Source organism: Dipodomys spectabilis, unplaced genomic scaffold (genome assembly GCF_019054845.1).
Source record: "Dipodomys spectabilis isolate Male_0828 unplaced genomic scaffold, ASM1905484v1 ptg000095l, whole genome shotgun sequence".
Classification (NCBI taxonomy): domain Eukaryota; kingdom Metazoa; phylum Chordata; class Mammalia; order Rodentia; family Heteromyidae; genus Dipodomys; species Dipodomys spectabilis.
Genome location: NW_024870772.1, coordinates 46726915 through 46749701, shown reverse-complemented (window position 1 = coordinate 46749701; position 22787 = coordinate 46726915). Strand labels below are relative to the sequence as shown.

The 22787-nt window shown below is 42.9% G+C and overlaps 1 protein-coding gene across 1 annotated transcript in view; it reads left to right on the top strand.

Moving 5' to 3' along the window:
- Window positions 1–568: 568 nt before the first annotated feature.
- Window positions 569–22787, top strand: part of Dhx36 (DEAH-box helicase 36) — a 35795-nt gene continuing 13576 nt past the window's right edge. The window contains exons 1-15 of the mRNA XM_042685418.1: window positions 569–1485; window positions 7120–7244; window positions 7918–8152; window positions 8885–8923; window positions 10432–10602; window positions 12716–12795; window positions 14078–14152; window positions 14268–14434; window positions 15878–15959; window positions 18476–18616; window positions 18825–18927; window positions 19542–19629; window positions 20409–20464; window positions 21481–21545; window positions 22164–22307. Of these exons, the coding sequence (XP_042541352.1) occupies window positions 904–1485; window positions 7120–7244; window positions 7918–8152; window positions 8885–8923; window positions 10432–10602; window positions 12716–12795; window positions 14078–14152; window positions 14268–14434; window positions 15878–15959; window positions 18476–18616; window positions 18825–18927; window positions 19542–19629; window positions 20409–20464; window positions 21481–21545; window positions 22164–22307 (2153 nt within the window). The 5' untranslated portion in view covers window positions 569–903. The remainder of the gene's footprint in view (window positions 1486–7119; window positions 7245–7917; window positions 8153–8884; window positions 8924–10431; window positions 10603–12715; window positions 12796–14077; window positions 14153–14267; window positions 14435–15877; window positions 15960–18475; window positions 18617–18824; window positions 18928–19541; window positions 19630–20408; window positions 20465–21480; window positions 21546–22163; window positions 22308–22787) is intronic.

The following is a 22787-nucleotide window of genomic DNA, read 5'->3' as shown; positions in this document are numbered from 1 at the left end:
GGAAAAGGAATAGACTGGACTCCATCGTCAACAGGTTAGGACTGTTTATTGCCAGGAAGGGGCACGGACCTTTCCGCGGGTTTGTGGGAGGACCTGGATCTGGGGCCGGGTTTATCTGGGGCTTTAACAAGGAAGCAGAAAATAAAAACTAGGCTAAGGTCTCCTGGGCCCAGAGTAGAATGCTCTGCCTAGGGGGAGGGGACTTTCGGCCGAGCCCCAGGTGAGCGCCTACCTGGTACTTCGCTTGACCTGGGTATATAGGGCAGGAGTCAGTCCTTCCATACGGTTATGTCTTGTCCTGAGAGGAAGAGTATGGAAAGCAGGCCAGGTGCTGGGGGCTGATGCCTGAAACCCCCGCTACTCAGCAGGCTGAGACCCAGCACTTCCAAATATATACTTGTTGGGTCTTCGTCAGTCCCGGAAGACAGACGGGATCGAGGAGAGAGGTAAGTTCCCCACTTGCCCGTTCCCCAGCCTCCCTTTAGCCTCGTAGACAGACACAGCAGGGAGTCAAGTCGAGCAGGAACTCGTTTATTACCACACAGCAATCACTTTTTAAAGCAAAAAACCACCCAGCATGGAAGAGGAAAAGGAACCAACCAATCACTGCAGAGGTCACCCAATCGGTACCTAAACTTTCTATACTTTCCCTGCTGTCCATGAGGTGTTCAAGCACTGACTTCGCCTGGTTGTGGTATCCAGTCAGAGTTTAACATAAACAACCCGGGCTCTGCCCACTCAACTCCCTCTCAGCGCCAGCTTTGCTGCCCAAGTGCCCCACATATACTTGCTTAGACGTACATACATACATAGACGTATGCATATATGATATCACAATTCGCGTGCATATACCTCATTGTGTATATATGCACATATGTATGTATATATAATACTTGATTGAACATGCGGACGAGGCAGGAGAGGAACGAGTTCACCGCCGTGGACCCCGCGCCGAGGCACGGCCTCGGTGAAGTTGGTACCGACTGCCCTGCGCCGCCGAGTCCCGCGTCCCGCGCCGGACCCACAGGCCCCGACGGTCTGCGCCCAGCCCAGCGCCCTCCCCGAAGGAGAAGCCACGAGCACCGCATTCCGGACCGCTTCCGTCCCCGGCGTGTGACGTCACCGGAAAGCGCGCAGGTGACGCCAAGCGGACCCGCCCCCTTGCGCTGGGCGCCGGAAGCGAGGCGGAAGTGGCCGCGCACCCGCTTCCGGGCCCAGACGCCATTTCCAGCGGCGGCGGCGGCTTCTCACAGCTTGCGGCGCGCGGGGACCATGAGCTTCGACTACCACCAGAGCTGGGGCCGCGAAGGGGGTACCCGCGGCTCGGGCGGCGGCCACGGAGGCGGCCGCGGCCCGGGCGGAGGGCGGGGCGGCGGCGGGAGAGGCGGCCGCGGCCCGCACCCCGGGCACCTGAAAGGCCGCGAGATCGGCCTGTGGTACGCGAAGAAGCAGATGCAGAGGAACCGGGAAGCCGAGCGGCAGGAGGTAACGGGGGCGGCGCGGGGTGGGGCCCGCGGGCCGCGGCCTCGGTCCCGGCCCGCTGCCTTGGCCATGCCCGTGCTTTGTGAGGCGCGAGCCGGCGCGCGCGGCGCGAGTGCCCGGATGTGCGCGGGCCCGGAAGTGCGCGCTCCCCCGCTCAGTGCTTGTGGGAGCCGGGAGCGGAGGCGGTACTCGGGTTCCCACCGCCGGCTCCGCCCTCCCCGCGGGGTGCGGTCGGGTGGGTTTTGATCTCCGCGTTGACAGAGATTGGCGCCGCAGTCCCGCGTGATGAGTTCCGACTCCGCTTCACCCTTCGCCTTTGGACCAGGCCCGGTGGGATGGGAGGTTCCCCCCGGACACCGTGCCCCTGGAGAGGAAGCGGCGTTGGGACGCGACTCGGGGAGTCTGCGGGGCCTGGTCGGGCTGACCCGCGTCTTGCAAATCCGTAGTTGAGGACGCAGCAGTCCGAGGCCCATGCGGACCAATGGTAGCATTAAACAGGCCCTCGGTGCGGCCTTATGCCGCTCTGAAGCCACCCGGAGAGCACTCGGGACAGTGGAGACCAAGCGCAGTTTTCTAGTTCAACTCTCCTTAAACCACGTGATTTTCGGTCACGTCTCCATGTTCATGGAAGCCATTGGAGACCTTTTTAAGTTTGTCTTCAGTTGGTCAGATTCTCTTTGCAAAGCAGGGGAGGCGGCGGCGGGGGGGGGGGGGTGCCGAGGCGTGGGGGTCTCTCTCCAGTACCCATGTGCAAATAGATATTTGACCAGCCCCCAGTTAACTTGTCCTATAAAAAACATGGCTTGAAAGTCTGGGTAGGCACATCTAATTGTTACTGAAGGGGCTGGGGAAGGTGGCTCAGTGGTAGAGCGCTTGCCTTGCATGCATGAGGCCCTGGGTTCGATTCCTCAGCACCACATAAGCAAAAAGAAAAAAGCCAAAAGTGGTGCTGTGGCTCAAGTGGTAGAGCACTAGCCTTGAGCTAAAGAGCTGAGGGACTGCGCTCAGGCCCAGAGGTCAGACCCCACGACCGGACTAAAAAAAAAAATGTTACTGAAATTAGAGGAGTACTTGTGTCATAGCTGAAAGGATGTACACCGTAATCTTATCCACGTCTTTCCTCGCCCTGTTTTAAGCAGCGCTGTGTGCAGGTCGCTGTAGGAATCTGAAGTGGGATATTCGGAGTGTACGGTCCAGCTGGGAAAAGACTGGAACAGATGGAGTGTTAAGTCAAGATGCTCATTGCTTTCGCATAATAAGCCCTAGATAGTATGAACACAGCAAGATCTCAGCCTGCATCCCCAAACCTCCATTTCAGTAAACGTTGCTACCATCTATTCACTCGGCCACATGTGATAAAATCTTGACTGCTTTTTCATTTAAGTAAATCTGTTCGGCTTTCTGAATACTTCCCAAATCCAAACATTTATCTCTGCAGAAATTGTCACAGAACAAGCTAGTGTTGTTTTGTGTTTAACAGCCTTTCTGACTAGTTTTTAACTTCCACTCCTGCATTCATTCCATTTTCTCTGTCATTTATATAGAGCTACACACATTGTAATCTTTTAAAAAGGAGAAATTAGATCATTTGATTCCTGACCTCATACTTGAGATTTGGAACTATGTCATTTCTTTTTATCACTTTACCTGTTTACTTATTATCTATTATTTATTTTGCTTGTCCTGGGGCTTGAACTCAGGGTCTGGGCACTATCCCTGAGCTTCTTTGTGCCCAAGGCTAGTGCTCTATCACTTGAACCACAGTGCTACTTTTAGCTTTTTCTGAGTAGTTTATTGGAGATAAGAGTCTTATGTATTTTTCTGCCTGGACTGGCTTCAAACCACTATCCTCAGATCTCAGCCTCCTGAGTAACTATGATTATAGAACACTGGTTCCCAGCTCTTATTTTTATTGGAAGTGACATTTGACCTTAGGGCCTTTTGCTGGTTTGGCAAGGTACTGTGCCTCTGAGCTGCCATATTTTTTGCATTACTTATTTTTGAGATAGGTTCTAGCATCCTACAAGGGTGTGCACAGTCCACCTTCTTTAGACTTCCTGTTATAGCTGCCATGAAGAGGGCACCTCCAGGCCTACCTTTTCCCTTTGAAGTGGAGTCCTGAATTTTTTTTCACCTGGGCTTCTCTGGAACTGATGTTCTCCCGATCTCAGAATCTTACGACCTTTGGATGGCTGGTATGTGCCACCATACTTAGCTGTTAGTTGAAGGGGGTCTCATGTGCTTTGTCTTAGATGGCTTCTACTCTGATCCTCTAAATCTCACCCCTGAGTAGCAGCTAGATGACCACTGTGAGCCACCCCTTCCTGGCTTATGTCTCATCTTAACACATTATGGTGTTACCTTGCCTTGTTTTGGGGGAGTTTTGGTAATCTGGTTTCAGCACAGAAGGTTTTCCTTTATGGACTTTTCCCAAATCTGATGTCACCTTTGTAAACATACTTTATTTTTGCTTTTGATTGAGTCACATCATTTGGCTGTCTGACATGAATCTATCCATCATTAAATAGGAAAAATTTTCTTTGTCTTATTCTCTTATCTCTTCCCTTGACTCCTTTTTAGCTTGGTAGGCTTATGTCTCAATCCATTTCCATAGATTTTACTTTAGAAATAATCTTGGTGTTTACAAAATGAATTCCAATGATAGATAGCATTCTTTCAGCAAATAATTTATGGAGAATAGTAGCTTATGTATTGTAAGATAGCTAGGTACCCACTTTACAGAGACATTGGATGTTTGGGTCTGTATCCAGAATGCAATGTTAAAACAGGATAAAGGGAATAAAGACTGCCACTAATTAAGTGATTTATTTTTCTTTTTGTCAGTTGTGGGGCTTGAACTCAGGGCCTCGGTGCTGTCCTGAGCATTTTTGCTCAAGGCTAGCACTCTACCACTTTGAGCCACAGCTCTACTTTGGGTTTTCCAGTAGTTAAATTGGAGATAAGAGTTTCATGGATCTTCCTGCCCAGCTAGGCTTTGAACTGAGATCCTTAGATCTCAGCCTCCTGAATAGCTACCATTACAGGCATGAGCTACCAGTACCCAGCAGATGAAGAGATTTTTATTGAAAAGGATTTTGGAGAGGGCTTCTTGTTAAAACTGAAGCTTGAAAAACAGCAAAATAACATTTTGGTCTGAGTATGTTGGAGTTCTGGGTTTGGACTTTTTTTTTTTCAGGCAAGCAGAAGCCCAGGACACCACAGATGTGGTAGAGTAGATTCTAGGGACTGGAAGATGAAAGCAGGTGTGGAGTTTTGTGAGACCAGAGTAGTAGACCACTTTGGACATGAAGGGATACATTGTTTTCTTTGCACCCTATTTATCAAACAATACATAACTACCTGTACATTACTATGAGGTGGGTTATTTGTTTTCTTGTTATTCTCCTTTTCTGTTCTTTTGTTAATGCAGGCTGTGAACCCTGTATTTTCACAATAACAATAGCTCTGGTAGAAAAATAATTAGAGCCTTGAAATTAACAACTTTCCCCAAGAAACTTAGCAAGCCATTGAAGCATAGACAAAGAAGTCGTGGGACAGGCCAGTTCAAAAGAGTCCTGTTATTGAGAAATGGCAGCTTGTGTTGAGTTGCTGGCAGTAGAGATGGCAGAAAGTAGGCAGATAAAAGTAGACTCAAAGTAATTTAAGGATTGGTTTTGTCTGGGGATTTGAGGCTAGCAGGTCTTAAGAGGTGACACTTTGATGGGCATATAAAGATCATGTTTGTCAGGGGAGGATGCTGGGTTCAGCAAAGAACACTGAGTTCAGTAGTGTTACTGGGCATGCACGTGAGGATTTCAGGATGGATCTGATATCCAGAGAAAGGTCACAAGAGCTGAGCATTGGCAGTATGGGTCCTGGTTTGTCTCTTCTGAGAATGGACTCAGGCCTGAGCTCTGTAGAACATTGCTGTTCTAAATAGAATATGTATAGGAGCCCCCAGCCCAAGGTAAAACAGAGAGCTGGGATTTTCAAGTACTGGGCCTAGCAACCTCATTTGCCCTCCACTACTACCACTCACGTACACAGATGCACAGGGATACATGGCTTCTACCGCTGCCACTCATGTACTCAGACACAGGGACATGCATATGCATAGCCTCCTGCACTACCACTCATGTACACAGATGCACAGGGACATGCACAATCTCCACTACCACTCACGTACACAGATGCACAGAGACATACACAGCCTCCACTGCTACCACTCACGTACACAGATGGACAGAGACACGCACAACCTCCACTGCTACCACTCATGAACACAGACACAGGGACATGCACAGTCTCTACCATTACCACTTATGTACACAGATGCACAGGAACATGCACAACGTCTACCACTGCCACTCATGTACACAGATGCACAGGGACATGCACAGCTTCCACTGCTACCACTCACGTACACAGATGCACAGGGACATGCACAATCTCCACCACTACCACTCATGTACACAGACACACAGGGACATGCATGACCTCTGCGACCACTCATGTACACAGACACAGGGACACGCATGGCCTCCTCCTGGTGACCTTGCTGGTCTTCTCTCAGCCTGCTAGGTCCTGTGTTCAGGACAACTGTTTTGCTTTGGTCTTTTTTTTACTGCTTTCACCTTTTTCCCTCTGCACTTCTTTAATCTGTAGACTAATTGTTACCATTCCCCTTGTGCCTCTCATTGCCTGTGGATTCAAACACACATTAAGTCTGGATCATAAAGAGCCTGAGAATTTTATTGGCCCTTCATGTTGGAACAATATTTTTAAACTTTCTGTATCTAAAAAAAACAAAAGTCTCTAAGAAGTGGTTTTGTCATTCTTTTTTTTGGCCTGTAGTTGTATCTTGTAGGTACATATGATTTAAAGTTCCTAAAAGTTTTCCTGGCTCCCTAAGGATCTTGAAGTGGTATCTGAGGGTGTTGGCCTGTTCCGTGGCCACAGGTTTAGTGGATGCCTCACTGCTCTCTGGTGGCCTGCTTTGTGTACTTGAGATCAATCGTCTTCCCAACTGCTACTTGTGTGTAAGACTTTCAAATGATCATGGCCACCAAGTGTCCACTCAAGGCTAGTGGCTCACCCCTGTAATCCTAACTACTCAGGAGGCTGAGATCTGAAGATTGCAGTTCAAAGCCAAGCAGTCCAAGCAGGAAAGGCTGTGAGACTCTTATCTCAAATTAACTACCAGAAGTGGAGCTGTGGCTCAAAGTGATAGAGTGGTAGCCTGGTGGCCTTGAGTGAAAGAGTTCAGGGACAGTGCCCAGGCTCTGAATTCAAGCCCCCCTCCTCCCCCCTCCCTCTGCCTTCCTCTTCCCCCTCCAAAAAAAAACCTCAAGTCTTACAGGAGAACATATATAATAGTACTTGAGAGCAGCAATAATGGAAGTTGTAAGAGGCAAATAAGCTTTACTGTCTTTATAGATCCCTGATGGGAAAAAAAATCTAGAAGGAGATATACAAATGGTAATGTTAATTAGGTTTAGAATGTGGAACTGGGATAATGGGAAATTTTATCTTTTATACATGTACAGTCAAGATATATCTCTTTATTTTTCCTTGTAGTTATCATATACTTTTATGGATGCTTATGCTGATGAAGATCCTTTTTCTTTTGTACTGTAGAGAGCTGTAGTGCATATGGATGAAAGACGAGAAGAGCAAATCGTGCAGCTGCTGAACTCTGTCCAAGCTAAGAGTGATAAAGACCCTGAAGCTCAGATTTCCTGGTTTGCTCCTGAGGATCATGGGTAAAACAGCAACAAAAACTGTTCTTTTAAGGAATAGGCAAAGAATAATACCTCTTATAGCATTGGCAAGAAAAATAGTTATAAGAAAAATACCATGATTATTAGGTTTTCCAGTGAATGAAAGTCAGTCTTGCCGGAGAAAAAATAAGAAGAGTTTAGACTGCATGCAGTCTGTGTAGGTATGAGATGTATGTTACTTGTATTTCGTATTCACCATTTTTGGTATTTCTGAAATTGTGGTGGGAAGGGTTTCATAGTTGAATTGTGCTGTTTTAGTAAGGTTACTAGAACTATATCTTGTATAGGAAAAAATTAGCAGTATTTCAGGCACTATATAATGTGGTGTCTTATTTATAGCTAAGAAAAGAATATCTGGAAGAAAAGATGTGAAATCTCACAAAATCAGAAAAAGAGAAAACACTGGACAGCTGCAATAGGGGAATGACTGTTGGGTTTTTATTTTATAAACCAACCCAAGGATGTATGGCAATATTTGTGTATGAGGAAGGAAAAATTTGGCTCTCTTCTAAGAATATACATGCTTCATAGCTGCTTGGAGGAGCAGAGAATATAAGCTCTCCCTGGGCTGGTTTTCAAATACTTAGACAGGTAGTGGTTTGTTTTGGGGTTGAGTGGCTCTCACCTTTTTTCACTTTTAATATTGTCAAACTAGATATGGTGCTGAAGTTTCTGCTGAGAAAAAAACAAACTCAGAGAAGAAAGTTGACAAACAGGAAAAGAAATTGATGAGCCAAGAAAAAAAGATACTTAGAATTAGGGATAAATCCATCTTTGAACGAGATTCTGAGTATCTTTTGCAAGAAAATGAACCAGATGCAACCTTAGACCAAAAATTACTGGAAGATTTACAAAAGAAGAAAAGTGACGCTCGGTATATTGAGATGCAGGTAACAGAAAACTAGATCATTCACTACTTGTATGTGAGGGCTGAGCAGGTATATTGATGTATAGAGTTCCATTAAAATTTTCAAAATTAGTAGAAATCTGTTATAGAAATAAAGGAGTTAGTCCCTTTGTAATATTCTAGTTTAACTCATTGTAATGTCAATTGCTTAGTATCTGGTTTATGTCATAAAGTGTTACATGCTTTTTAAATGAAGGTTTTTTTCATTGATGGAAGAATCTTTGAAGCCTTTGTGCTTGAGTCTGGCTTCCTTGACATTGCAGTTGTGAAATGAGTTCTGGGTATTGAGCTTTCCCTTAAACTCTCCCAGGCAAGCACCCTAAAATTGTCTTCAGTCTTGATCCTGTGCCTGCTGCACCAGGAAATGGTACACTGATCAGTGGGGAGAGGAATGTGATGAAGATATCAAGTCTAGGGGACATACAAAACACATTCAAGAGTGATAAAGTAGTGTTGTATCACTGTTAGATGATAGTTCAGATTTCACTTCTAACTTTGAAGAAGAGTTTCTATTAGATATGATGGAACTGTATAAATATTTCAAAAATGTGATTGTTTTTTGTAAGGTTTTTTAAAAGTCTGATACGTTACATATTCCTTATGGTAATGAAAATACTTTTGGATTCTAGAACATTTAATATATCCTTTGATTGTCATTATTATAATCTGATTCCATTTATTTTGTGAAAGTTGAAAACTTCCTTTTAAATTTCAGCGTTTCAGAGAAAAGCTGCCTTCCTATGGAATGCAGAAGGTAAGTTGTTTGTACTTGTTAGCTTGATGTGCAAAATAGAGCACTTTCTAGGAGAGCTCTGTGCCAGGAAAAAAAAGTAGATGTTAATGAACCTTAAACGGAAGTCACTCTTAATTTTTTTTAGTGGTTTTGGGGTAAAATAAAAAAAAAATAAAACAGTCATAAAACAGTTATCTGGAAGATTTCCGTAATTTAAATCTTTAGAGTTTAGAAATAGAACTTTCTTACATGATAACATGAATACTTTGCTCTTAATTCACAATTGAACACTTGATGAAAATCAAAACGCTGCTAAGCTGTAGCACTTGAATTTATTAGTGACCCTTTATCGTAGTTATTATATAGAATAATGTCCTCTGTGCTGCTCGGTCCTCCCAGTCTTATTTATTTTATTTTTCTTTGCTTTTCATAGCACACTTATTGCCACCTGACATCTGTGTCTTCCCCTCATAGTCCAGTGTAAGTTCTCGCGGACAGGGTGTTTTGTTCTTTTTCTGTCTCTTGAATCAGCAGTACCTGGTGTTACATAGACATCAGTAAATATTTGTGAGTGAATGCATTCTGCTTTGTAGCACAGCCATGCCCTGGTGTCCTTGCAAGGCTGGCTCTAAAATCTCTTAAGTGAAATGAGTAGTGTTTGTGTGACGCCCAGAATAGCCTCTTGCAGTCTTCAGGTCATCGTTGTTTTATTTGTACAGAAGTGCTTAGGAAATGATAACAAAAAGGGGTTGTATCCCTACAGGTATTGGTTCATTGCTTCAAACTTGGTATGGAGGGCCAACTGCATGTACTGGCCATAGTGTCCGTGTTCCCACTGAAACTTCTTGGCACATACTTTGTTAAATGGATGAAAATTTCCTTTGTGTGTGTGCCAATCCTGAGGCTTAAACTAAGAGCCTGGCCACTGTCCCCGAGCTTCTTTTGCTTAAGGCTAGCACTCTGCCACTTGAGCCACAGCACCACTTCTGGCATTTCTTGTTTATGTAATAACTGAGGAAATGAACCCAGGGCTTCATGCATGCTAGGCAAGCACTCTTTTGCTAAGCCACCTTCCCAGCCCTGAAGTAATCTTGAAAGCAGGTAACGGTTGAGTTTCTCCTTGTTGAAACAGTTCAAAACTTGTCCAGCAGCAAAGCCGAATCTATGAAACATGTAATGACTAGTGACGCGCAGAAGCTGCTCAGGCTGAGGATTTGTCTTCTGTCCCAGCGTCTCAGGTCTCAACATATTTTCTAGTTTTGCATTAATAGATTGACAGAACACAGGTTTCAACACTGTTGTTTCGAGTTAATATAACTGACCGCACAGGGGGTATCATCCTGGTCTTTTCAGGGCATTTTTCTTCAGCAGTATCTTAGTTCTGTGTTTCATAACTTCCTTATGTGAAGTAAATACTTAACTATTGAAAAGTGGTAGAGCTAGATATACAGCTGCCACCTATCATTGGATAGAACTCTGATTAGCACCTTTTATGACATAGTCAACGTGATATCTTTTGCTTATTTTAGGAGTTGGTGACTTTGATTGATAAGCATCAGGTAACCGTGATAAGTGGTGAAACTGGTTGTGGCAAAACCACCCAGGTCACTCAGTTCATCTTGGACAGCTACATTGAGCGGGGCATGGGCTCTGCGTGCAGGATTGTCTGTACCCAGCCACGGAGGATCAGCGCCATCTCTGTGAGTGAGCCTGCACTCTCCATGCCCCCTCCCTGGAAGGGGTTTCACTAGAGCGTACTCACTTTTAACATTTGGAACAAGTCTTAATGAGGGTTCGGATTTGTTCCTGTGTGAGCAAATAATTTGATAGTAAAGATCAAAAGATTGGAGTGTCATCTCTCACAGATTAACTTGAAAAATGTCAATGTAAATCCAAAAACAATGAAAAGTGAATATAAAAATGCTCATATTATTAATGACAAGCTCTAAATAATCTTAATCAGTAGATGCTTTAAATTCTGCTACCTTAGACTGAATGTGGTGGTGCATACTTGAAATCCCAACTCCACAGAGATTGGAAAGATTGTGGTTTGAAACCAGCCTGGCCATATGGTTAGTGATACTAGTTGTCAGCACAACAAGCTGGGCATGGTGGTGCGTGTCTATACTCCGAGCTGCGTGGGACTCATCGGTAGGATGCTGACCAGAGCTGGGCCAGGGAATAAGCTGAAACAACCTGAAAAATAGTAAAGCACAAAGGATGAGGAGTTTAGAGAGCATGCTTTGAAAGCAGGGCTTCCTAGGTTCTAACCCCAGTACCACCAAACAGGAAAAAGTGTTTTGCCATTTGGCTTATTATTTTCATGTCTTTGATTTTCAACACATAATATACTGGGTGGAGCAAAGTGAGAATCCTTTCCTTTATTTATGAAAGGTACATTTTTATCCCCAGCAATAAAAAAAAACTCGAGCTGTGCAATAAGATTGCTTTTTTTTCCCCCCTCTAACACCAGGGCTTGAACTCTGATTTTTACACTCACTTGACTTGCTTGCTCACAGCTGGCACACCTTCTGTTGGTTAATTGGAAATGAAGTCTCAAGGACTTCTATATTAACTAGCTCTGAACTTCAGTCTTCCATATCTCAGCCTCCTAAACAGCTGGGATTACAGGTGTGAGCCACTAGATCTTGATTTCAGAAGTCTATTATAACAAAAACTAGACCATTGTTTATTTAAAATGACCAGCATAGCTGATTAGTGTTAATCCAAAATTTCAAAAGAAAGGCATAAGTACATGTTGCACAAATAACCTTTTGATGGCCTTTTTGATACTTTAAAGTTTTCTAGTTTAATTGTAAGTTTCATACTGTAAAAATGTTTGAGGTTTTTTAGGATACTCTGTGAATTTATAAGTTTTTCATAATTCCATGTGCATATAAATTATGAAGATTTTTGGTTGTTCTTATTTTTGTTTATTTTTTGCTGGTCCCGGGGCTTGAAGTCAGGACCTGGGCACTCTCCCTGAGCTTTGTGCCCAAGGTTAGCACTCTACCACTTAAACCACAGTGCCACTTCCAGCTTTTTCTCAGTAGTTTATTGGAGATAAGAGTCTCACAGGCTTTATTGTCCAGGCTGGCCTCAAATTGTGATCCTCAGATCTCAGCCCCCTGAGTAGCTAGGAGTATAGACCTAAGCCACCTGGCTAGTTATTTTATTCTAGTAATTGAGTATAGAATTTGTGGCTAGGAACTCCATTACTGATTATGGCAATAGACAGTATGCATTTTAAGCTATGCACAGTGTACATTAAGTAAACTAACAATCTAACCATTGTTTGGGGGAGTCATGTACCTATAAAACACACAAGACCATAGAAAGGTGAAAATTGTCAATAAGCAACTATATAGCTACATAAATACTTTCATTGGTGGTATGTGTGTGTCAATCATGTATTGATAGTGAAAGAATGCTATATAGATTGTTGTGATATTTTTTTTATGATGAGGTGGATTATAATGGTACATACTTGTCCTTCCAGGTTTCAGGAAAGTATGTCAGTCCAGGCAGAGTTAGTAGAGCCTGTCTCCAGAGCAGAATGTGAACTAAAGGGCTAGGGCTGGTCCCAATGGTAGCTAATGTGAGGCTCAGGGTTCAATTGACAGTATTTCAGGAGGGAAAAAAATGAAAGAAGAAAGTTCACACAGTTTGAGATATCTTAGATTTTAATAAGTATCTCTTACTTTTTAAACTCTCTGAAAATCAGAACTTGCATTTCAGCAATTCAGGATTTTCATGAATATTCAGAATATTTGGCCTAAACAAGTTTATATTCATGTTTCATTGGAATTTCAGGTTGCAGAGCGAGTGGCTGCTGAGAGGGCAGAGTCCTGTGGCAATGGTAATAGCACTGGATACCAGATTCGTCTCCAGAGGTAAAGAACACCAGCTCCTGTAGACTGCACAGTCTATAGAAGTTTCTGCACAGGAGCACCCCCTGTTCTCACTTTGATTGTTGATCTACAGTTAACCCTTACAAAAGCTGTACTGTAGGGAGAGAACTTGCTTCCACAAATGCATACCATAACCTTTGCCCTTTTGATGACTAGAAAGGTTTCCTCTTTTTTGGGGGGGGAGGGGGTCTGGTCATGGGGCACGAACTCTAGGCCTGGGCGCTGTCCCTCAGCATTTCAGCTCAAGGCTAGAGCTCTACCACTCGAGCCACAGTGCTACTTCTGGTTTTTTTTTTTTTGCTTATGTGGTGCTGAGAAATCAAACTCAGGGCCTCATGCATGCAAAGCAAGCGCTCTACCACTGAGCCACCTTCTCACCCCAAGGTTTCCTCTTATAGAAGGTGGTGTTCAGGATTTCTTGTTACCACCCTGATTGGTTTTGTTGTCTTTCTCCCTCCATCCAGAAATAACATTCCCAAATGTATTTGTACTTCTTCAGTAAATACTACTTTTTTTTCTGTGTTTGTGCTGGTCCTGGGGTTGATTTCAGGGACTAGATGTTGTCCTTGAGCTTTTGTACTCAAGGCTAGAGCTCCACCTCTTGAGTCATAGCCCACTTCTGGATTTTTTGATAGTTATTTGGAGATGAGAGTCTCACAGGCTTTCCTGCAAAGGCTGGATTTGAACTGCCATCCTCAGATCTAAGCCTACTGAGTAGCTAGGATTATAAGCATGAACCATCAGTGCCCAACAATATTATTGTTTTGTGTGTTTTAATGGCACTGTCTAAATTCTTTTGTTACATGGTCCCTCAAAATCATGTGTTAAAGAGCTAGCCACACTGGGTTATGACATCCATGTAAGAGGAGGAAATTTCTGGGTCATAGGGAAAGCAGTTCTAAGAGTACAGTACAGAAACAGTGTTCTGAGAACAAAAAGATTCTTGCAACTTGTGAGGTCTCTTGTATAATTCCTTAGTTCTTGAGCTCAAGATCCCTCTTACTTAAACCAACAGACTTCGCAGTCACCAAACCAGAAGGTTAGAGCTTAGAAGTAGTGTATGTTTTCTCTGAATGTTCTTGGTTGTACCTTCCAGAAGAAACCATTGTCCTTGTGTCGTGATGGAATGACTACAGTATATAAAGAAACATCCCATTACTCCATTCTGTAGGTGGATGGTGTTACAACTTAAAAAGAAAGTGTGAAGGTTCTTCAGTAAATTATTAGGAAAGAAAACTAAAAACCTCCTATCTTTCATTCACAGTCGGTTGCCGAGAAAGCAGGGTTCCATCTTGTATTGTACCACAGGAATCATCCTGCAGTGGCTCCAGTCAGACTCGTGAGTATGTTTCAACTGAAGAATTCCCACACTATCCAGAGATGCCATTATTAAACAGAATCCTGCTAGTTTCAGGTTTATATTCTGGCTTAAAAACTTCACACTTCTCTTTCAGGCTTTTGTCCAGTGTTAGTCATATTGTACTTGATGAAATTCATGAAAGAAATCTGCAGTCAGACGTTTTAATGACTGTTGTTAAAGACGTTCTTAATTACCGATCTGACCTAAAAGTCATTTTGATGAGTGCAACATTGAATGCTGAGAAGTTCTCAGAATATTTTGGTGAGTAAAAACTGCACTATAGGGACTGGGAAGGGGGGCTCAGTGGTAGAGTGCTTGCCTAGCATGCATGAGGCCCTGAGTTCGATTCCTCTGCACCACATAAACAGAAAAGGCTGGAAGGGGTGCTGTGGCTCTAGTGGTAGAGCGCTAGCCTTGATCTGAAGAGCTGAGGGACAGTGCCCAGGTCCAGAGGTCAGGCCCCATGATCGACAAAAACAAAACATGGTACTACTCAGAAAAAGCAAAAGAAAACTTTCTGGAAAACTGATAGGATACTCAGCGTAGGTGAGTCCAAAGAAGTGATTAGTAGTTGATTTTACTTCAATAGTACCTTGCCCACTAGTTTCCAGGGTTAGAGAACTGGGTTTTTTAATAGCTTCACCTTTGTCTCACAGTAGATAGGGGTGTCAGGTTATTCTTGGTGAAGCCACGAGGTAGTGAAGTGGGGCCACAGAAGTCAGAGTGACCTTGGATGAACCTCTGAGATTCCCTGTGGCTTTTTGTACTGTGGTCACAAGCAAGGCTGGCAGTGTGCTGCCAGTACTGCTGGTGATCAGGTAGGAAACTGTGCCAACTGTGCTGGGGAAGGGTGTTTGCCACTGTCTGCATTCATTCTTGGAATGCCTGGCCAGGGAGGTCTTCTCCTTACCTGTCACCATGAGAAAGCAGCCTGGTGACTTACACAGGAGGAGAGATGATTCCTGTCTTCGTGGTTCTAGTTTCAGTGATAAAAGTGGGGAAAGAGGAAGGAAAGGATTAACATAGAATACAAGTATATGTTAATGATCTAATTTTTGGCTTTTCAAAAGTGTCTCAGTTAATCCTTATGAGATTATGAGATGAGTTGAGACAGGTGTCCCATCCTTTTTAATGAGCCCTCCAGAACTAGCATGGGGATTTATACAGATCAGTTTTACACAGATCATCATATTTATGCAGAGGCAAAGTTGTGGTACTAGCTCAGGCATTTTGACCCAATGCTGTATTGTGTTTGTGTTGTGTGCTGCTTAAAAAAGTTTAAGGTAAAGTTAAATAAAGTTTAGATGAAAGATGCTGAGGCAGCCATATTTAGTTAAAGTAGTAGTAATTTAAGATTTGTTTGGGTCTTGTTTTGACCCGTTTTCCCCTGTGGGCTATGCACGAATGACACGCTTGATTCAGGTGTTCATTGTCATGGCAGCAGATGGAAGAAGGAGACTTGTGATGGTTTTCTGAGTCTAACATAAAGTTGCTGCATTCTTTGACGTTCTGTGCTGTGTAAAACAATGAGATGTGTGTGTGGTTCAGAAGTAAAAATCCTAAGTTAGGCAAGGCTGCTGATTTGTATTGCACTAGATAAGGAACAGTGGAGATAATGCTGCTGTTCATTATGCTGTTGATGGTGTGTTGATTTCTCCTTTGTCACCAGAGGTAACTGCAATGGTTTCTTCTTTATCACCATAGGAAACTGTCCAATGATACACATTCCTGGTTTCACTTTCCCGGTTGTGGAATACCTTCTGGAGGATATCATTGAAAAAATAAGGTAAAAAGATTGGGAAATTAAAGAAATGAGGAAGTAATGGCATGTCACCTTTGTCGTCAGAAAGTCCCAACCTGAGTGTTGACCTTTTCCTTCATTATTTTTCTATGTATTGGCTTTATGTTAAAGTTACCTCCAGTTTCAAAATTCCATTTCTTCACTTATACTCTATATTTTAACTGCTTTACAAAGTTGTGTTAGTAACCAAGAATCAGGTTTTTGTTGTTTGTTTGCTAGTTTGTTTTGAATGAATGTTTGAGATTAAACTTAGGACCTTAATAGCCACAGTTCCAGTTTTTCTGTTTTTCACATAGGGTTTTTTGCTTGAGTCCAAGCTAGCCTAAGACCCAACATCCCTCTACCTCTACCTGCCGAGTAGCTAGGATTTCACGGTACATGGCTATTTCCAGCTTTTTACCCAGGCCATCTTCAAACCTTATTTCTCCTCTTTCTGTCTCTTGAGTAGCTAGGATTATAAGTGTAAACAACCATGCCTGGCAGGAGACATGTTTTTTTTTTTTTTAAGGATACTTGAATAGGAAAGTTTGGGATCTGTCTTGGGTGCTCATACCTCTCGTTTGGCTGTCCTGCCTCATCTTCATTCTCTCTTGTTGGCTTTCATTGCCCCCCTAGAATTTTCATTCTTTTCTCCATTTTCACCTGTTTTATGTTTTTCTTGTGACCTTGGTTCTGTTTCACAGCTCCTTAGTGCTGTGGTTTTAAGATGAATTCTGCTGAGTAGGGTGGCTCAGTCCTCTAATTCATAGTTAATTGGGAGATGGCGATGAGGTTAGTGAGTTAGGATTTGAGGCCAACCGAGGAGTGCTCATCTTCCAAGTTTACAAAACTCCATCTCAGCCAGTGGCCGAGCCTGTCATCCCAGGGACGAGGAGCCATGGAGTGACAGGCACAGTGGTGTGAGCCTGTCATCCCAGGGACAAGGAGCCATGGAATGACAGGTACAGTGGTGTGAGCCTGTCATCCTAGGGACAGTTGAGCCATGCAGTGACAGGCACAGTGGTGTGAGCCTGTCATCCTAGGGACAGTTGAGCCGTGCAGTGAAGGGTACAGTGGTGTGAGCCTGTCACCCCAGGGACAGTGAGCTGTACTGTGACAGGCACAGTGGTGAGAGAAGTACTCAGGCACGGTGGGCCTCACGTGCACTCCCCCACTCTACCACCCTGCCTGACTGCTATAACAACCCTTCCCTTCCACTGTGAGGTCTGAGAAGCTAGGGCGAGGAAGACAGAGGGGCAGAGGAGAGACAAAGGAGAAGAAAGCTGCTTGAACTGTGAAGCTTCTCGGTATCTGGAAGACCGGGCAGAGAACAAAGAGTAGGCAGAGGGCGGGAGTGTAGGGCAGGATGGTCTGGAGAATGGGCAGAGGGGAGGTTTTGGGCAGGATAGTCTGGCAGGTGTGCCTAGGGCTAAGGTGATGGAGGTTACTTCTGGTGTATGGTGATGTGTGAGCTCTCTCTCTGTCTCTCTCTCTCTCTCTCATTACTCCTGAGCTTGGTACCTTAGTGCTAGGGGAATGAGTAAGAGGGACTGACACTTTGTGGTGTCTTCTGTGTATCAGGCACTGTTGCTACTGCTTGTTATTGCTAGAAGAGCATTAATCACTCAGAATCACCAAAGGCTAGAAGTTGAACATTCATGTGGGTCGCACAGCCAGCCACTGGTATAGCTTGGGACATCCATCTGGCTCCAAAGCTCATGCTCCACCCCCACTGCCCATTCTCTGCCTGTTTCCCGCCCAGTCTCCCAGATGCTGAGGGGCTTCACGGTTCAAGCGGCTTCCTTTTCCTTTGCCTCTCCTCTGCCCACCTCTGTCTCCCCTGCCCCAGCTTCGCAGACCTCACTGTGGAAGGGAAGGGTTCTTACAGCAGTCAGGGAGGGTGGTGGAGGCCTGAGATGAGGGTACTGATTGTTATCTCCATTTGCTCTGATGGATGGACCTGTGAGCAGAAGGATGGTGTTTCAGCCTGTGTCTCTAGGTCTGCAGCAGCACTGCATCTCCTGCATCGCTAGTAAGCGATCAAAAGTGAGCGAGAAATGCTGCCTCAGAGATTCTCATCTGCATTAAAATGCAGGTTTGGACAACTCCTGTTTGTAAAGTCTGAGTCTTTCTAGTAGGCAGGCATTAACTATCACTTTGGATTTAAATTAATACTTTTGCTTTAGAGCCTAAAGACGAAAATTACTATTTTTTAAATTTTTGCTGCCAAAGATGTTCTAAAAATTTATTATATATTTCAATAGAGAAATTACCTGAAATGTCAAGTTTTATGTACTAACAGAAACTTAGAAATAAGTTATTTTAACTACCATTCACTGGAAAGTATAGTAAAAGTATTCTTTTTAATCTTTCCTTCAAAATTCTTAAAGTGAACATATTTTTAAGAGCCTTGCTGGACAGGCTGGCACGTGCTGTGGCTCTAATCACTGCACTCAGGAGTGGAGGAAGCAACTTCGAGCAAAGTACTTTCTCAGTTTTTTTTTCCTTTTGCTTTATTTTAGATATGTGCCAGAGCAGAAAGAGCACAGATCCCAGTTTAAGAGGGGTTTCCTGCAAGGCCATGTAAATAGAAGAGAAAAAGAAGAAAAGGAAGCAATCTATAAGGAGCGCTGGCCAGACTATATACGAGAACTGAGAGGAAGGTAGGCCACATTCCAGGGTGAGAAACCATGGTTGAAATAGACACTGTTGCCTTCCCAGTTCTGAATGTTCTCAATAGTGTTGTGCATCTGATTTCACCCTAACACACCACATTATCCCTGTAATCCTTCCCTCTGTAGATTCTATTTCTTGGTTTAAACCCCAAACAAAATTACGGAGTATTTGCTGGTTTTCTGATTAACTTGGCAGGTATTCTCCAAGTACTATCAGTGTTTTGGAAATGATGGATGATGATAAAGTTGATCTGAATTTGATTGCTGCTCTGATTCGACACATTGTTTTGAAAGAAGAGGTGGGTTGTTGCTTTGCTTTCTATAGATAAGGCGATTTTACTTTTATTACTGTATTAAAGTTGTGGAAAAAATGTTTTTTAAACCTTTTTTAAAAAACACATTAAAAAAAGCGGGCTTGAGCCTGAGCTGGCCCATCTTCCTTAAAGTCTGCCTGATCACTTTCTGGCATGGCCACTTTAAAAAAAAACAAAAACAGGAATAGATTGTGAAAGAATGGTTTTTGTTTTAATACTGAAGTAGCCTCAGGATATTATTGTTATTTAGGCATTTTATATATTAACAACAAAAAAAAGACTAAACAGATGGAATCTCTGTGCTAAAACCTTACCTTTTTTTAAAGTGCTCTGTATTCTCTTAGGTGATATCCAAAATTAGCAGTTGGAGTGCCCCTTCATGAGTCTGGCGTCTATTATGTGGCCCTCTGAGCTGTTGTGGCCCTCTGTTATGTGGGCTTCTGAGCTGTCATGGCCCTTCATTACATGATCTTCAGAGCCGTTGTGGCCCTCTTTTATGTCATCCTCTGAGTTGGCCTGACACTCTGTATATGGTTCTCTGAGCTGGTGTGTCCCTCCATGAGTATTGTCCTTGGTGATAGTTATTTCCTCCCACGCAGGATGGAGCGATTCTAGTCTTCCTGCCTGGCTGGGACAACATCAGCAGTCTACATGATCTCCTGATGTCCCAGGTGATGTTTAAGTCAGGTACGTGTGAAGGTCTTGTACTGTGACCTTGGTGACCAGTAACTGAACCATATGTAGTACACGCTGCTCCTCTTCCTGCTCCCTTCATTTAACATGATGAAGTGTTACTTCTGCGGCTGCCTCAGTATAGGAATTGGGTGGGCTAAGCCCATCTATGGCTTTTCTGGAGGAGGGGGTCTTCTGTGAGCTCTTGAGTCCTACATGAACATGGGAGGTAGGTTCTAGAGTGTTTACTTAGCAGTGTGAAGCTACCATATCACAGTGTACCTCTTACCTTTGAAAACTTGCCTAGTAAAACTGAGCCTTGTTGGCTTTGATTTTTTTCATGTGTTTTACCCTTTAGTAGTTTAATAATGAGGCTAGAGTAAGTGATTCTGCTGATGTGATCTTAAAAGGTGGCCTGTTACTTGAGCACTCCTTAAGAATTTGGAGGAATTCAGTGTAAAACAAACAAAACTTTGTTTTTTTTTTAGAAAACCAAAACAAGTGGGGGGGAGGGGGAAAGCTGGGAAGGGAAGTGAAGGGTAAACAAAGGAGGAGGCTGCAATGCTTGGTAAGAAATGTATGCATTATCCTGCCCATGTAATTGTAACCCCTCTGTACAGTATGTTCTCAAATAAAATAAAATTAAAAAAAAGAAAACCAAAACAATTTTAAGTTCTGAATTGTGTATAGAAATGCAAATGAATGACTAGGGAGTTTAGCGAGTGTATTAATTGTCCATACCTGGTCAGGGAACTTTTCTCATCTATATCTTAAATGTTGTTTTTAATTTTCAGATAAGTTTCTTATTATCCCTCTACATTCACTAATGCCAACGGTAAACCAGACACAGGTATGTATTAGATTTGTTTTTTTTTTCCCAACTGAGCCTAGATTTAAGGATTGCCTATTGTATTTTTCTTTGTTTCTTTTTATTTCTTAATGAATATTTTCAAATAGGTATATAAAATGTACTTCTTAGAAAATCCTTGTGAGGCTATAGGATAATTGTATAAAAACTTAACTAGCAAATACTCCACAAGTCATGTTTTGTCAGCATTAGGGAAATGCATGAATAATTGCTTGCTTAGAGATATTGAATTAAAGAGAAAGATATGTGACTATCACTAAAACAATGTAACCCAGAATTTTTCTGTGACATTGGAATTTGATGTTAGAGATTGTGATTTACCACAATTAGTATATTATCAGGTGGTATTTGCTGCTTCATCGTTGATGCATTGTAAATATTTGGTTCTGTCAGTACACGATTTCCCTAATTAGCACAAGCATTTCAAGAAGGACAAACGTATCAGAAAAATCCACATTTCTTCCCTTTCAGTTTCTTCACTTTCGTTCCTATAGAAAAAGTTAGACGTTGTAATAATTGTTTTGCTGCACCTTGTTCCTAACAAAGACCCAGTCAGTTGAAAAAGATACAGAGTATGTTTGTAAGGGACCTTGTATCTTTGATCTAAACCCATATAGAAAGAGAGAGAGAGTCTTGAAACTTGAACTCAGAGCGTGGGCACTGTCCCTGAGTTTTTGGTGCAAGACTAGCACTCTACCATGTGAGCCATAGTTCTACTTCTGGCTTTTTGGTGGTAAATTGGAGAGAAGAGTCAAGATATGCTACATAATCAGTTTGTATGAATCTCATTTATGTTATTTATGTTAAAATTGTGCTGTGTCATCTTGGGAGATGCTTTATCCAAAGAAAATGTTAGAGTATTGACGTTGATGTATACTTTATAACTAATAATTAACAGATACATATGTCAACAAGTAAACACAATGCTAAAAGTGAATATTATCTGAAGTAATTAATAATTGTAATTGGGGACTTTGATGTATTTATTCTTACTACAGGTGTTTAAAAGAACTCCTCCTGGTGTTCGGAAAATAGTAATTGCTACCAATATTGCAGAGACTAGGTAAAAATGGTTATAAATATCAACTATTAATGATTACCCATTCATTAAAATATGACAGTCTGTCTTCTCTATGAGATGCTTCGTAATTTCTTTAAAATGTTTTCTTTTTTTTTAACTAGCCATGATAGTAAAACTTTTGTCCTTTTTTTTTTTTTTTTTTTTTACTGCTTTGGTCCACTTTGTCAATATGCCCTTTTAAATGCTTTCCAGAGCATTCCTAACTTATGTGGAAGCTGGGGTGTCTGCTAGTAGGGTGGAGTGATGTGCCTAGCTACTTATGAATCACAGTTTCCTTCCCTCGAGAGTGCCAATACGCAGTGCAATGTAGTCCCTGAAAGATTTTCTGGAAGCTGACAGTAAAGCCATGGCCCTTGGGTCCTGCAGGGCTAGATACCAAAAGGCATCAGGAGAACAAAGCATTTTGGCTATAGGCAAATGATCCTTTAGTAGGAGATTTTCGGTGAGCACCATACTTCTGCCCTTTGGGGTATAGGAAAACCTCTGAATTGCACAGATGCTGTGATCAGTAACTGTACTAGAACCCCACTGTGGGCCCACTGTAAGTGAGAAGTGCTTTTTATGTGTATTTAGTATTTTCTTTGTCTACTTTCTCAACAGCATCACCATTGATGACGTAGTGTATGTGATAGATGGAGGAAAAATTAAAGAAACACATTTTGACACTCAGAACAACATCAGCACGATGGCTGCCGAGTGGGTCAGTAAAGCAAATGCCAAACAGAGGAAAGGCCGCGCTGGCAGGTAGGGTGGGGACTGCACAGAGCCTGCAGAACACCTGGGGGGGGGGGGGGGGGGGAAGTAGCAAATCTGTCGCTATGACCTAATGATATTGTTTATTGGGAGCATTATTTTTCATACTTTGGTGAGCTTACCACACATTTTTAAATGGGAATTTAAAAAAAATTATGGGACTGAAATTAGAACATAGTAGGACTTGTTAGGCAAGTCTTCTATAGAACCCTTGAGCCATTCTTCCAGCTCGTTTGTTTTAGCCCTGGCTGGGCTGGATCAGAATCCTTCTATGTTTCCTTTGTAGCTGACTACCTGACTGAGATGGGAGCTCACTCATTGTTTTCCTGACCACCTTGAATGGTGGTCTTTTTCATCTCCACCACCTGAGTAGCTGGGATCACAGGTGTGAGCTACTGCATTGGGCTTCGGGTTTTGGTTTTTTTTTTTTTGAGACAGAGTCTCACTTTGTAACTCCAGCTTCCTTCAACT